The sequence below is a fragment of the Polypterus senegalus genome, chromosome 6 (assembly GCF_016835505.1).
Source record: "Polypterus senegalus isolate Bchr_013 chromosome 6, ASM1683550v1, whole genome shotgun sequence".
Taxonomy (NCBI): domain Eukaryota; kingdom Metazoa; phylum Chordata; class Cladistia; order Polypteriformes; family Polypteridae; genus Polypterus; species Polypterus senegalus.
In genome coordinates this window covers 127,811,303-127,828,738 of record NC_053159.1, presented here as the reverse complement: position 1 = coordinate 127,828,738, position 17,436 = coordinate 127,811,303, and the positions used below count along the sequence as shown (strand labels likewise).

The 17,436-nt window shown below is 39.1% G+C and overlaps 1 protein-coding gene across 1 annotated transcript in view; it reads right to left on the bottom strand.

Annotated features, from left to right (window-relative positions):
• The window catches only part of LOC120531591, a 36,622-nt gene that overhangs the window by 4,645 nt on the left and 14,541 nt on the right, over positions 1-17,436 (bottom strand). The window contains exons 4-6 of the mRNA XM_039757137.1: positions 16,939-17,034; positions 13,479-13,569; positions 139-257 (exon numbers count right to left, since the gene is read on the bottom strand). Of these exons, the coding sequence (XP_039613071.1) occupies positions 139-257; positions 13,479-13,569; positions 16,939-17,034 (306 nt within the window). The remainder of the gene's footprint in view (positions 1-138; positions 258-13,478; positions 13,570-16,938; positions 17,035-17,436) is intronic.

Genomic DNA, 17,436 nt, shown 5'->3' with positions numbered 1-17,436 from the left:
ATATGAAAAGTGTTTGGTAGTTTGTATACTAAAAAAAGGTGTTCAAATTCTAAAATACAACTGAAAAGTAAAGGCCAGCTACAGTGACGACGCAAGGAATGCATTCAAATAGTTAAATCATAAAATGTCTGCTCTTACCTTAAACGAGAGCAAACCATCCCTGTCCTTGTCAAATTTATCAAAGGACTTCTTGTAGTAGTTTTGGCGCCTTTTGCATACATAACAACATCTTCTTAAGTATTCTTGGGGAGAAAAGTCTGAAAAATAAAACGAGAGAAGCATCAAGTATTGAACCAAGAAGGCTAAGGAATAAAACGCAGCATTTCAACTGCGCCCGGGCTGCCATTTTATATATCAGCAGTCAGGCACTGTAGAGTAGCGGCTAAGGCACTAAACTTTGTGGTTTAAAGTTGGCAGACCTGCCTCTGTCTCAATGTGTGCCCCAATGAGGCAAGTTGCATACGTGCACATAAAAGAAAAAACTAAATAATTGAAGAAATATTTTGCAATCTTAAAAAATTAATAAGCTAAATATAATAACTCATGCTGTGTTCATTATGGTTTTCTTTGTTAATGCATTTCTTCACCAGTTTTTCCTGTTGCAAGGAAAGTATCCTGGTGGCATTGGGCATAAGGCAAGAGTCACGCTGATGTGGGCTGGAGGGACTTTACAGGTTATAAGAGATGACAAAGACATGAGACTCGACAGTGACATTCAAGGAATGCCTTAAGAAATGTGCTCTTCAGTGGAAAGGATGTAATACCGTGTTTCCCCGAAAATAAGAGCGGGTCTTGTATTAATTTTTGCTTCAAATGATGCACTAGAGCTTATTTTCAGGGGATATCTTATGTTTATTCATGTACAAAAAATATACATTTATCCAAATACAGTCATGTCATCTTCTGGAATATCGTCCTGACTCTCCACATTCAAACCCTGAATTCCAGCCGCTTTTAGGATCCTCTGGGATCGATGTGCGATGAATGGTCTGAGTGGTGAAAAACAACGCCGACATACAAATGTTTTCATGTTGCCTTTATATTCAGGCGTCACATATTCCCCAAAGTGATGGCACGATACATTTTAAAAGTCTCATATAGCGTCTTCTATGTCGTCTTTTTTTTTTTTGCACTTTGTACCATCAGAATGTACTTTGGATTTGAGGTATTTGAGCCACAGAGAAAAAAAAACTAAGACATAATGAAAATGTCTATTTTGTGATTAAAATGGAAATTCCAGCTTTAAACTCAACATGTTCACTTTAACCCATAGTTTACTTTGTCATGAAAGCAGACCATCGTAAACGTCATCTTAAAACCGACCCAGTTGTTAAATCGCTACGTGCTTCTGGGGCTCCCTCCTGACCTGACAGCAGCGGCAAGCAGCAATTCATCACCACACAGAACACATTAAATTTATAATACGGGGGGTCCTCGAGTTACAAAGTCTCGAAATACAAACGTTTCGAGTTTACAACGCTCACTCCCATAAAAACTTAAAAAAATTGAGACGTGAGAAGGAATAAAGGTAAGGATTTTTTTTTACACTCATTTTTTCTGTTCCTACAGTACAGTGTACAGTACGGTATATTTATGTCCTTTTTCTGTGGCTTCGTTGTGTTTTTATGTTCTAGATTGTTAGGATAGGTAAGTGACTTAAGATTAGGGTGTGTTTCGACTTACACCAAAATTTGGGTTACATCACTGTTGTAGGAACGGAACTGTGTTGTAACCCGAGGACCCCCTCTATTCAGCTCTCTGCACACTTAGAATTCTTAGATTGATACTTGATATCAATTTCATTATGAAATGCATTAAATATGTAGGTTACATTTACAGATAAATCGTTAAACTTTGTTTAAATAACGAATACTATTAATAGCTGCTGTCTCGCAGGGAGTCGCGTCCCTTGTGATCCCTGCCTGGAATTTGCATGTTTTTCTGGTGGGTTTCCACGGTGTGCTCAGTTTTCCATCCAAAGACATGATGAATGTTTGGGGATTTGGTGAAGCTACAATGACGCCAGTGTATGTGTGTGTGCTTGTGCTCAGGGATTTTGTTTCTGTCTTGCGGCGATGCTGCTGGAATGGGCGCATCCCTGAAATGATGGATGTAATCATTAAACATCCTTTTCTGAGATGCTGTGGCAAGAGGTTAGGAGCACGCACCACACAACAAACCAACTCAGGATCCAGATTAGGACCCGAGTGCAGCCATGCCAGCGGATGCCACCTCAGCACCACACAAGTTCAGACGGAGTGGAACAGTGGGAGGTTTTTTTATGGTGGCTGGAGTGCCAGTTCTGCCACCAACCCCCAAGTTTTTCCCTGCAGGTTGGAGGGCCTACATGCAGGGTTGGATGCAGATTAACGTCATACACAGGACGGAGCAACTGCAGGTTAAGGGCCTTGCCCAAGATGTCCTCGGAATTTAATGGATGTTTCAGGTACATGCATCGCATAGCGTGAAGTATAAAACTGGCCTTAGGCGCCTTACTTTTCAGCTGACGATCTGGACTAGGGCTTGTTTTCGGTGGAGGTCTTATTATGTATTATTGAACACACAGCCGGCACACGCATGTTCATAGGTGGAGTGGGTCAGCACTGCCACATGTGCGGAGGACAGTGAGATTCTTCCCTCTCTGGTGCTATGCTCAGTGCGTATTACTTGTACTGCCTTACTTTGAAACCTCCGTCCCCCTTCCCTGAAATGACAACCTCACCTTGAAGTTGGAATTCCAAAAGAACCTGCTAAGATTGGATTTTTTTCATATTTTATTGTTACAGCATGGAAACATTTACTGAGCAGTCCAACTGGAGTTCATTTGTTTTCTAAGTACAAATGTAGGCGTTTCTGCCACACGTGATATCCCTTGAGCAAGATTAAAAATGTTTAGTGAAAGGACATGTTTAATATTTTTTCAATGAGTTGTACAGCAGACAGTATTTGAAGTTCTGTCAACTAGTGTTATTTTCCCCCACTTACATGAACCTTGGTGATTTGTGTTCCACCAGCTCTCTGGAATTTCACCCTTAGGAGTAACAGTGTTAAGGGTGCCACTAATAAGGTCTTATTTCTGTATTCTATCATTGGATTTAGTAGCACCTTCCCTTTTGGTAAACCAAAGAATACAATAGTTGTGGTAGAAGGTGTCTGAAATCATGAAAAATGGGCAGTTACCATGCAATTTCTGCATTTTTATTATTTTATAAAACCATGCAAAGGTTTAAATATGGTGACTAAGGGTACGTTTACTCTGCAGGAAAAAGTGATCACTTCCAGTTTTTGGCTTATGTCTATCCTTTTTGTTTGATTGCTCCGCATTATTGAGGGATGAGTGAGACTTGCGACATTCGCTACTAGTGTGGTCTGCTGTCACACCTTGAGCTTAATGCATACACACACAGATCCTATTCACACAATTACTTACGAGTGATGCCAGTCACTCTGTATAAGTACATATGAGTGAGGCCCAAAATGTCCGTCACTCTTCAGAACTCCACATAGTGACTCAGCATGTTAGGTCCTATGTGGCAATGATGATGGAGGTTGGATCTTGCCCTGAATAGATTTTGGACAATTTTAAACAAGGTAAATGTGATTGATTAAATATTTGAAGTTGAATGATGGAATATTTTGCACATATGGAGCTAGAGTGTATTCTATGCATGGCTGCCTTCCGCTCCTTTTCTGAGATGTTAAGTGAAAGGTCCTTGCTCACCATACTCTAGGATCTTTAAAAAGGAGAGAATTTAAAATGTCGAGATGCTGTCTGAGTCTTCAAGACTGATCAGTCTTTCTTCTGGAGTAGGGATGAGTGGGAGATGTGGAAAATCAGGCAGGTTCTTTTCAGCAAAATTTCTGATTTGAAAGTAGTGGAAAAATTGTAATGCTGGGACATTAACATTGAAGTTTAATTCCTCATCACATGCAAAAAAAATATATCTATATACAGTTCTGTAACTGTCGTTTTTCAAACATTAAATACTGTGTAGGTTTAAGACCGTAGAAAATGGTCATTATTATGTAGACGTGCAACAGATAAAAGCTTCTCTGCTTTGAAATGCTTCCTACATTGATTCTGTATTCTGAATGATTGATGGACAGTTGATTAGTATTTAATGGGGCACAAAGCAGGGCATACAAAAAGTATAGCAAGATTTTATTTCTATTGCAGATGAGACTTGGGTATATTCATCAATTTGTGTCGTTATTCAGGTCTTTATACACATAAAAGTCAATGTACGTGTGTGTGTTTGTTCCAGCATCACGTCCGAACAGCTGGAGCGATTTTCATGAAACTTGGTACACATTGTTTCTCATTGGTTGACTAAAAATACCGTAGCCCTAACCCACCCCCATTGATCTTGTGGTCTTGTGTGCATGTTATCATCCAGGTGACACTCAGAACGACCACCAGAGGGCGAACTGGAGGTGACTGCCAGCACTGTTTATGTTTGAGCACCACCGCGCCCCTGCAGCTTTTGAAATTAAAGTTGTCTGGTTCCGAGCGTCAACTGGATGATAAAATACATACAAGACCACAAGACAATCACATTAGTGAGTCTTCACTGTTTGTTCATTTATTTTTAAAGTTGTGTTTTTTTTTTTATTATATTTTTCTGACACAATTAAAAAAAAAAAAAAACACTTTATTTTCCTCCCGGGCAACACTGTGTTTTCAGCTAGTAGCTTATATATTTGTTGCCCAGTAATAAAATTGAAAGTTAGGTAGTGCCATGCCACCATTTGCTATAGAGTTGCCTTTTGAATGTGTGGATATCTTGAATTCCAGATAAACTCGGTTATAATCTAATTTCTTAAAGAACAAATTTTTGATGTATATGGGGATGCTCTTGACAGTAGTGATTCTTCCTGCTAATGTGAGACGAAGGGCTGACCTTCTGTTCCAAGCTGGCAGGAAAATTGTGTTGAAAAATATCTTTATATTTTCTCCTGAAACAGATGTCCAGTCTAGTGTTGGAAAAAGCACACTTTTATTGAAATTGATTTTGAGTCCAGGTGTCTTTTGAAGTTTAGGGACTACTGGTGAAGGTTTGTAGGTCTGATATATACAGTACCATATCATCTGCATACAGTGACATTTTCTGTTAATCCCCTTCCCCTCTAATGCATTTCGAAAGTGAATGGCCAATGGCTCAATAGTGATTGCAATGGTGTAGAGGGCACCTTTGGGCCGCTTTTTAAGTCTTTCAGGGCAGATGTCGACCTTTGTTGAAATTCAAGGGTAGAAGAGAGAAACCAGTTGTAAACTGCAACAAAACTCGCTGTTATGTTTTATTTCGACTATTTGCTAGAAGGAAAGTTAGCTTTATTGATTTGACCTCGATTCCCTGCACATGCATGAGTAGCAAAGAGCAAACAACCTCTAAAATGGCATCGCCATCTGGTGGGAGACCTAATGCGCAAAGCAAAATACTCTGTGGATGACGTTTTGCGTATTATCACTGAATTGGACTCTGACTTGTTAGACTCCGATTTTGATGCAAACAATCTGGAGATGGAGATGGAGAACGAACGCAAGGTGCAGCTGATTGGTCCCCAGCTGCTCATGGTGCTGAATATGTTTTTGTATCTGATGCCCCTACAGCAACGTTTGCCTTGGAGGACCGCCACTTACGATAACAAGAGGTACAAACCAGATCGTGTCACACCAGCGTGCAAGGACAGCCAAGCAGTCGGCCCGCTGTTCATTGCTGCTGGCCATCGAGCTGCTTCTGTGCAGATGCTGCTGCCAGAGACACCAAACAGGCACAAACCGCAACCACAGCACGCAGCAACAGACATTTTTTGTTAATTTATGTGTGCGACCATTGCTCTGTGTGATTTTCAGACACAGGTTTTTGGAAAAAATATTCAGACCTCAAAGAGTTCATTTAGCCATCAGCGTAATGCACGAGTTAGCCATCCAGAATCAATGGTTTCCTTCTTTCTGATGTCTTTCTCTTGGATGTCATTTTCTACATCATTAATTTTTTCTTGGTGCTTCCGACAGGCCATTATTTATGTTGAAATCACAAGTGGGATTTCAGGACATGTGCCATTACTGACATGGGATTGGCTAGCTATCCTGGTGATGGATTACTCTGCCCAAAAGCTTTGATCCTGTGCATATCTGTACAATCTCTTACTGTATCCATCGCCATTAAATTATAAACTGACTGACGATTTTAGTCCAAAGAAGAGAGCAGTTGGGAGTGTTACAGTGCGTTGCCGCACTCACCACACGATGGACCACCAGCATTGAGATCCAAGTGCAGCCATGTAACACCTCAGCACCACACTGTAGTTTTTTACAGTGGCTGGAGTGCCAATCCTGCTGCCAAACCCCAGGTTTTCCCTGCAGGTTGGAGGACCTGCTTGCAGGGTCGGATGCAGATTAACGTTATACTGCTGTCGGAGCAATTGCAGGTTAAGGGTCTTGCGCAAGGGCCCAACAAAGTAGAGTCACTTCTGGCATTTTTTTTTTACAGGATTCGAACTGGCAACCTTCCGATTGGCCAAGCCTCAGAGTCACCACTCCGCCTATTAGACTAAAAGCAATAGAAATTCTTTGGATAACAAAACAAAGTTAGAAATTACTGGTCCAATGCAGAAAGAATATACAAATGTACCTGGGTCATAAATTATTAGTTTACAAGAGAAGATGGTGTCAATGTAAATTGCTTCATGCAGTCGTTAGTTATTTTACTTTCAGAATTATGTAAAAATATGAGCAGTTTTGAAAAATTAATACTTTATTCTCCAGAGCACTGCTCAAATTGATTTTGCAAACAATACAAATGTGATGAGTATACACAGATATCGATCCTGATCTTCTAAATTCAACTTAATAAGACAGCATGAAGGCTGCTGTGCTACTTGACACTGTTTTCAGTGCAGGATATCTGGGAATTCATCAGCAAAAAAAGAAAAGAAAGAGAAAACCAAAAGTCGCAGCTGTTGCTTTAAGTGCAGTCATCAGTACTGCATCTGTACACAGGAGTAGCCAGACCTGGGGGGTGAGATGTACAACTAGGCTATAAAACAAGGGCAATGTTTGATTATTCTTTTTAAGGTCAGGCCACTAACCTCTCCGAAAAAATATCCACTTCAGATGTGCCATTTCTTTCAGAAAATACAACACAATTGGGATATATTTTGCCAGTTGTCCCAAATGCTTCTTAAATCTGTCACTTTTCTCTTCTTCCAAAGGCACGCTCACTCTGTACTGTCATCCATCACGATTTCCAAGGCAGAAATATGAGGAGGATTGCAAAAACATAGATCACATTCTGGTCTGTTTGTATTGGATTTAGTTTCACGTGGTCTAAATCCGACATGAACAGCTGTGGTTCCAAAGAGTCCAGTTCCACAGATGTCATGAATTGAGATGCCAAATAAACAGTTTCTTGAATGTTATGAAAGTTTTGCCGTACCGTACTCCAGTTGTTGTGTGAAGATCTGTAGAAGCTGATGGTACTCCCTGGATGAAGACGTTTACTAACCCAGACAAAAATCATAGGAACAAGAAGGCATGGGACAAGCAAATACGTTCAGAAAGAAACTGTAATCCAGTGAAAGATATGTAACCTAGAAGTGCTGGGTTCTTCTGGCACACCTCATTTCTCCCAGCAGCAACACTCGAAGCAGACCAATGGCAAAGTACTACTGGGGCTGCTGGGAATTGTAGTTAATTTAAGTAGCGCAGCTACATAGTGGCAATTCTGGCTTGAAAATGTTGGTTGGGCCGTAACAGTATGTGCAAAAATGCATGTGGATTTTTCAAGCATAAACAGTAACACACCTAACTAATAATATCTGTCCCACTTTTGTGAATAACTAGTGAAACATGCAAGGTACACCTCTTATGAAAAAAAAATAATTAATGGGATGCTGGTGCTTGGTCTGGTAATAGCACTAATTACAACTGGTAAAATAATTTTACCAGTTTCTTGAATGTTATGAAAGTTTTGCCGTATACAGTACATGCAAGTTCTTTCAGCTGTGGAGGATGGCCGGCTGTTTATCCCGGTCAATACCCCCAAGCCGCCAGGTGGAGCCCTCCTTGCAGCATGGAGGTCCCCAGAAGACCAGCAGGGAATCATGGACAATGGAGTTTTTATGCACCGCCCTGCTGGATGCCATGGGGGCCACGAGAGGGAGCTGCAGGGAGGACCGAAGAGTTCTTCGTGCCCTATGACCCGGAAGTTCGTCATAGGAAGAGCGACGGGCTTCCGGGGTGAGAAAAAACATTGTTTACCCTGACCCGGAAGGAATAAGGACTTGTGGACTGTTGGGCAGGAACACCTCCGGGTCAGGGAGTATAAAAGGACTGTGGGAGCTCCCAGACAATGAGCTGAGCTTGGTGGAAGGGTGGCAACGCGTCTGGGAGCTGGAGGATTGTTTATTGATTGTATTGGTGATTTATATGAGTATTGTGGTGGAGAGTGTGCTTTGTGCACTTTATTATTATAATAAATCCTATTATTGGATTTTATCTGGTGTCTGACGTGGTGTCTGAGGGTGCGAGCAAGCACCTAATCTGTCACACCGCACTCTTTTGAAAATAGAGTGTCATGCTGCTGGCTTTTTTTCCAGGTAGTGGAATGAGCACATGTAGGCTTCCATGGTGGCATTTTCAAACTGAATTTGTTTTGTGAGAGAATAATTTTGGGGTAACATAGCATTCATCTTAAAGAAATAGCATAAAGAGTTAATAAATATCAGAAAATGGTTCAGGCATATCAGGAAACCAGAGAAAAGTCAAGTGAACAACAAAGACATGATGTAATACACAAAATGTACTAAAAGATGACTAAGAGATCATCAGATGTTCTGTAAATAAGACTGGACTGTTGCCACATACACAGCATAATATTGTAGCTAAACCTAAAATATAGGAAGAATAAGAATACAGTATAATAAAGTAGACTTATTTTACACCAGTAACGGCACGCTGCAGTGAATACACTTTTCATACACTTTCTCTGTATGTTTAGCATTCATTTGCTCAGAGGTTCTTCTTTTTTCCACCCTAGTAGCCCGCTTCTTCTCTTTTTTCATCTGCATCCTTTCGTGTTAAAGTGTTTATGTTGCAATTACTTAGTACATTTCCCTTAATTTTTCACTTAAGCTGGCACTTAAGAATGATTTAAGATATGAAGTGGTAGGTGAAGTGAAGAAAAAAGTGGTAGGGAATGAGAACGGCGCCTATACACGTGCTGCATGGCCACCGTGCTGTCGAGATTTGATTCTACAATACAATAAAATAAAAATAAAAACAGGAATAACCTTGGAGGTCAATCATCACCCTAAACACAGATAGTAGACATCACGTAGTATAATATATTAATATATATATAGAGTTAATATATGCATTGACTGACTCTGCATGTTAAATTCAATAGTTTATAAAATGAACTCCTGCCCTCTCATTCCGATCCTGCTGTAATGGATGCTCCCTCTTCAGCCTGGTGCTGCAGGAGTAATACGTGATGCAGATGGATAAGCTTCTCTCCTGCTTGATTATGGACCTAAAAAGGTTTTATCAGACTTGTCCTAATAGAGGATAAGTTTCTTTCTTTAATTAATAAGTTTGATTTCTGCCACAGTTTCTCCTCAGTGTAAGGGAAAATCAAGACACAGTATAATCTCTCATAAACAGCGCATTCCTGGTATTAAACTGTAACTACTTTTAAGGAAGCAACTGGTACTACACTTTCCATGTCTCTGTGCTGGTGTGTGCTGCATGGCCTTGAATGGGAACAGCTCAAACCACAAATGGAAATGTGGTATTTAAAAAAAAAAAGGAAAAACTTAAAACAGTTGGCCTTTACTTTAATATAAGTCAAAGTATAAAGGAAGTGGAGAGGTAGCCTTTTGCTGTTATGCACCAAAATCTGGAATATGTTACCAAAAGAGACATTCCATTCTAACACAGTGGATCATTTTTTAAAACTCCTAAAATTCCACCTTTTAAATGTCTTAATAAACTAGATATGCATATAATTATCATACTCTTTAATGAGTCTGCAATCATTAGTAATTGTTACTTTGGTCTTTTCTTTTCTGGTTCTTCTGTGGTGACCACCACCACCTGATCAAAGACCTGTGTGATGTTTCCATGAAAGCAGATATCCCAATTAGCCACGAGACCAACTGCATTTTATCCTTTAAGACAAAGCTTAAAAAAAAAAATGATGTTAGATAGAATGCACGGTAGGGGTATGGTGGTATATATATTTAAGGACTATACTTCTCTTAATTAAATGTATATCTTAGCTAGAAAGTCACGTTTTTATCTTTCATGTGGACACTTTGAAAAATCTGTGTCATGAAACAGTGCAGCTGTATAAATCACTAGAAAAGAGCAGTGGTCTTGCATAGAGCCGCATTTCAGACTTGCTCATGACTGTGCTAATCAGCAACAACATGTAGCTCTGACAAAACAGTAAAGTGACATCAGTAGGTTCCTGTACAATGTTCAGACAAAAAAGGTACTGTGGACAAAAAATAGACACAGAGAGCCACCTCACTGGCATCAATAAAGCAACAGAAAACTGTTAAAAACGTTACATGTCTCAGGTGACAGATATCTGAAAACCGCAGTTGGGTCCACAAAGCGAAGGTTTGTATGATCTGCACAAAAACAAGAGAATCCCACAGTTTGCTTTATGTCAAAGCAATATATCAAATGCTACCAAAATGAACCTGTGCCACTTTGGCTACTAATGAAAAACCAACTAATTATTATTATTAATAAACTGACGATTGGCACGAGCAATCAGCACTTCAGGTGAGTTTCCACAGCAAGCCATAGATGTTTCAAAAACGATCCTTTTAGCGAGACGTACTGTATGGAACCCATCTATGCTTACAAGGCCTTTGAAGAAAAGTGGAATGGAAATATCTTTAATTAACAGTACCTGGTTAATAAATAAACTACATAAGTTAGTTTTTTGGAAATGTACTTGTTGCTAAAGTATCATTCAAAATATGGAAATTTAACCTCAAATTGGCAGTCATTGCCAGTAAATAGTACATGTAGAAAATTGGTACATAAACTATATTAGCAAACACGGACCACACTCTTTCAAACTTTCAAATTAAGGAAAGCATTTGGAAAATAATCATAAAAATGACACCAGATGTTTATAACTCCTACCAAATGGTCAAGTTGACCAAAAGCAATAAGTGGAGAAAAGGTAGCATTTTATTTTTTTATAGAATTATTGATTAAATAAATGAATACCAAAAAAACATTAAAAATTAAAGCTCACTCATTGACTTCTTTGGTACATGTATGAATAGGAGAGAGGGAGAGAGACAAAAAATTGAGATAGAGTGAAATAAATTAATACAGCATGAAACTCCAATGAAGTGTGGAACAGCACCCAAAATGTCTTCACATTAACAAAGTTCAGTGTACCCTTGCATGTTATTCAATAGTTATTGTTTCTTTATTTTTGATCATCCTAAATCCACTTACAAAATTGTGTGGAGTTATTGCAGACTGGAGTAGATTATTTAATGACAAAACTCATTCGTATGTCCTACATCGATAGTGCATTAAGTAATTTTGCTCAGTTGGAAAAATCTTAATGTACCTTCCATAATTCAGTGGGAAAATACTATCTTATATTATCTAAAACTCCTCCGTTTTTTAATTAATATAGGGATGTATAAAACAACTTTTAAAATTTCTAATTAGCTCTCTGTTATAGGTAAGGGTGGGGTTTAGTGTGATGTAAATAACAGCCTTACCTCTTTGTGTAACATTCATGACAGATTATATATTTGATTAGACTGAGGACTTTTCCTTTTTATTTAGAGCTGTGTTTGATAGTTATAACAATTTTTATGTCATGCATATTTTTGGAAATAAATAAAATAAAAAAAAAATTGAGACGTGAGCATCAGTAAGATAGTAGGCCCTAGGAACCAAGTTAACGGAACAATTCTAAACCATTTCAGTAATTATTTACCGGTCTGATGCTGATCTTTCTAATCATAAAATAGCTCATTACGATAGTGATTGACGATAAAAATTCATAATTAATTACGGCATTTGGGGGTTCCTCTAGAGCGTCTATTTCTCTTGCACGATTTGGCTCAAAAACTGATCAGCACATCATCATCTCATAACAGGCTTAACTTTCGAGTTTCGTATTTTTCCGTCCAGTCGTTCTAGCACTAGACCACCTCAAGAAACTGTGACACACAGACAAACAGACACACACCTATAATTGAGATATCGATGTTTTCGGTATCAGGGAACACTAAAACATTGAAATCCATCAAAAACCAAAGATCGACATTTTTGATGAATCTAAAGCTTTTCACTCCTCCTCCACCGATGATAGGTTATGGTGGGGTGGGAGCAAAGTAAAAACAGCTACCCATTGCTACCCTCCTTTGGCAATATCGTAACAGTACATCAATTAAGCATCTGCAGTTTAAAGTGTGCAAGTTACTTTTATAAGTACAGAAATGTGAACATGAGCCCATCTCTTAATAATGTGGTTGTCCATATCATGGCATAAGTAAGAACTGTCTAGTTCTTAAATTGGCTAAACCTAACATTACGTCACACACAGTACATGACAGAATTCCCCAATATGTAAAACCATACAAATGTATATGAATATTTTCGTGTCTGCATTCTTACTGACAAGGTGACTTAAGTGTATGGAAAGAACAAAGTTAAACAGCAATAGCTGTACAAACGCCGACCGGTTCTTGGAGTGAACATTTTTGGACTCTTCTGGGCTGGATCAAACCTCGGTTTCTTACAGCAGATTATATCAGTATTAATGACTCATGAACATCTTTGATTTTGCAGTCACTTTCCTTAATAAAGGCTTAATTCAAATTAAACTTACTTAACTTGCACAATATGTCCTTTTGTGCATAGGTGAGACATATTTATTCACTAGATTTACACATGTATACATTTGCCAGCAATTTAATTTATTAGCATGCTATATGTTTGTTAGGTGGAAGTGTTATAAAAATTAGATAAATAAAAATGTGTTTCACAAACAGTCAATTGAATAATTCTGAAAAGGGACATCTGAATTTTGAAAAGCAAGGTTATACAATGTTATGCCAAGTCAGTTAATTGGATGTTTCAGCCATTGTAGTTACTAGTCAGGGGTATTCATCTGTACTAAATTTTGCATAAAGACACAGACAGTGCTCCTAGGTTAAGCCATTAAGTTTAAATTTTGAAACTTTTAACCTAAGAGAATTATCATTGATGTAACACTGTGCTAAAATAAATCATCTTTAAGTTTTAATCCATTAATTCAAACATACCTTAGTTTTTGTAAAAAGTGTCATTGACGATAAGATACTGCCAAAAATGAGAACTTTTTCATTTTAAAAAACTTTGTTATTATTCCAGAATGTTGTATGCAGGTTCTAGAAGAGTAGCAAAAAATACAAATACAACAATGGCAGTCAAGCTTACTCACCTTCCAGGTCCTTTAAATCCATTGGTAATCCAAATCGACTGATGCTTCTAGAAAGGCCCATCCGTGCAATGACTGGCTGCTTTTTCACCCTCTGAAAAAAGAAGAATAACATTTTTCTTTACTCTGTGCCAGATACAACATAATTCTGTTCACTGCTATAGAAACCTTTTGCCTCAGACTATCTAAAATCTTCTCAGAGTTAGTTCACATTTGGCTGTGTCTTTCTTAGTCACGTGTTTTGGCTGAATCTCTGAAGTAAATATTTCCCTTATTTATCTTTCCAGCAAACACTATTGAATCTAGTTGAGATGCTAAGATAGAACAACAGCAAACCCAGCATTCTCGCTAGCTTGCACTGCTTACCTTGTTCAGCTGGGAGAATCTCAATCTGACAGTTATGGAAGAAAGAAAACTTGTACTACATAAAATTTGCATAACTATGATTTATGGAGCAGAAGTACAAGTTATTCTTTTTTTATGGGAGCATGCATGACTTGACTAGAACTAAATACATTCAGTGTGACTCAATGAATTTAAAATATATGAACAACCACCTATTTGAATAATAAAAATATAAAGAAAACTTGTTTATTATAGATATGAGAGCACAATTCAGAGTACAGCTCTTCTGTTCTCAGCGCCACATAATTTAATAATCATTAGATCAGAGATCTTTATTGTCATGTATACTGCAAGAGCATAGTGAAATTAATTTGCCAAAGTTTTGGTGATGTATAAATAAATATAATAAATAAAGATAGCAAAAGATAAATAAATAAATACCATAAATCAATACATACACTATATGGACAAAAGTACTGGGACACACCTCTTCCTTATTAAATTCAGGTGTCCTATCAGACCCATTGCCACAAGTGTATAAAATCAAGCACCAGGCCATGCAGTCTTCATTTGCAAACATCTGTGAAACAAAATGAGTCCTTCTGAAGAGCTCTGTGACTTTAAGTGTGTTACTGTGGTAGGATGCCACCTTTGCAATAAGACAGGTTTGTGAAATTTCATCCCTGGTGGATATTCTACGGTCAACTGTAAGTGGTAATTACTTGGAAAGTGGAAGCACTTAGGAACAACTGCAACTCAGCCATGAAGTGGAAGACCACATAAAGTCAAAGAGTCGGGTCAATGACTTCTAAGGTGCATGGTGCGTAAAAGTCTCCAATGCTCTATTAATCCCATAGCTGAAGTTCCAAACTTCCACTGATATTAATTGTGGGGTGAAAGCTTAATGGACTGGGTTTCCATGGCCGAGCAGCTGCATGAAGGACTCACATCACCAAGTCCAATGCCAAGCATTCAATGGAGTGGTGGAAACGTGTTCTATGGAGCGACAAATCACACTTCTCTGTTTGGTAGTTAGATGGGCGAGTCTAGGTTTGGTGGATGCTAGGTGATAGTTACCTGCCTGACTGCATTGTGCCAACTGTGGAGTTTGGTGGAGGAGGGATAATGGTATGGGGCTGTTTTTCAAGGTTTGGGCAAGGCCCCATACTTCAGATGAAGGGCAATCTTAATGCTTCAGCCATAACACCCATCCTGCTCCATCTTCACTGGCTCCCTGTGTGTTACTGAATCGAATATAAAATCCTACTTATAACCTACAAAGCCTTAAATAACCTCGCGCCGAACTACATCAGTGACCTTCTCCATCACTATGTGCCTGCCCGCCCACTAAGGTCCTCCGATTCTAGCAATTGTTGTGCCCCACACTAATCTTCACTCCATGGGTGGCAGGGCCTTCAGCTGTATAGCGCCCAAACTCTGGAATGACCTACCGAAATTAATCAGGTCAGCTGACTCCATGAATTCTTTTAAAAAAACAACTCAAAACTCATTTGTTCAGGAAGGCTTTTAGCTCTACTTGACTTCATTCCCCTTCTCTCAGTACCTCTCTGTCAAGATGCTCATGTAACCTGTATGTGTGTGTGCTAGACCATCAGTTATGTTGTCTGTTAGGCTTTTCTCTGAATTTACTGTCTTAATGTTCTTTATTTATTTATTCGGTTTGTACAATGCTATATACTGTATACCCTGCTGTTCTTATTCAAAGCCTTCCAAGAAGAGTGGATGCTGATATTGCTCCAGATGGTTGGGGGTTGGGGGGGGTGGACGGACGGACCAACTCCATATTAAAGTCTGTGTATTTGAGTGTAATGTCATTGAAGTCCCTGTTGGTGTAATGGCCAGATGCCCCAATAGTTTAGGTTACTGGGAGTTCACTGACCTTATGGCCAGGAGGAAGAAGCTGCTCCTGAAATGAGTGGAGCAAGTGGCAAAGCTCTGGTAGCACATCTCAAAATGCAGAAGTGAAAACAGGATGAGTAGGGTGACTAACATCAGAGATGATGGATTCAGTTCTCCCCCAACATCTGTTTGAGTAGATGGTATGAAGCTGTGGAAGATCAGCCCTAATGATTTTAAAGGCTGTATGGACAGTCCTTTGGAAGAGTTCATGATCCTGGCAAGTCAGATTATCAAACCACATTGTGATGCATCTCGTCAGGATATCTTCAATAGTGCAGTGGTAAACGTTCACTAGTGTTTTGGTTCCCACCTCAAAGCTCTTTATCCTCCTCAGGAAAAATAGCCTTTGCTGAGCCATTTTAAGTATACATGTGGTATTGACTAACCTTGAAAGTCAGTCAGTGATCTGGATGTGGAAAAACTTGAAGCTGTTATTTGTCTGAACAGGAGAGACATTGAAGTGGAGTGGAGTATGACAGCATTTATTCTTTCTGAATTCAACAATGACATTGTTTTTTTGTCAACATTCACATAGAGGTTATTGTTATTGCACCATATAGTCATGTCTTTTACCTCCCTCCTTGTAGTAAGCCTCATCATTGTCACTGAAGTGGCTTAACACAGTGGTGTCATCCATGAATGATGCTATTGTGGTCATGTTTTGTAACACAGTCATAGGTGAATAGACTGCATAGCAGTGGACTTAGGCAACAGCCTTGTGGATTGCTGATGTTGGTGAACAGTGTGGAGATGTTATTTTTGCCAGTCTTCACTTAGTTATATTTGTCAGGAAGTCAAAGACTCAGCCAAATATGGAGCTATAGCACCAGGCTGAAGGGCACAATACAGTAGAGCTATAATCAATAAACAGCATCCTGACGTAAGTGTTCTTTCCTTTCCTAATGCCCCAGAGCAGTGTTCAGAGTGAGGGAGATGGTATCATCCACAGCTATATTACATTGGTATGCAAACTATAACAGATCCAGGATAGCAGGGATGTTGTGGTCAGGGTGAATTATGACCTGTTACTCTAGACACTTCATCACTTTGAAGGTTCAAATGATTGGCCAACAGTCATTTGGCAAGAAAGAGCTGATTTTGTGGCATATGCACAATTGTGGTTTACTTAAAACACAGCACATCTAAACTAGACAAAAATGGACATGTTTAATCAACTAAAAAAAAAGACAGGACTTACTCTAGATTCGTAATTAGACACTTCTGTTACAATTCCATCAATTTCTTCATCATCTGAAATTTTATTGTACTTTTCCAACAATTCCTCTAGTGCCACCTGAAAGGAGAGATCTAGATTTTATTAAAATCACGAGCAGAATGGTGGAGCCCATCTTCTCTTTGTCCAAATATCATAAACAGATAATTTGTATCAATTTTGTATTATTTTCATTCCATAATCAGATACAGATGTGATTCTGATACTCCTCACTTAACTACCTGCCTGTTTAACGACCAGCTCTCCGACCAGTCGGTATTGTACGCTGTACGAGAACTTCGGTTGTGAAAACGGCAGCGCAGCGTCACGCATTTTATCTCGCATCACCCCGTGTCTGTCTCAGCCTTGTACCCGCAGTCTGTCAGTATTCGCATAGACACGAGTGTGAAGTTTATGTGCCCGCACTTTCTGAGCTCGGCACTTCGCGTTTTTTTTCTGCACGCCAAGCGCTTGATCCGCCCC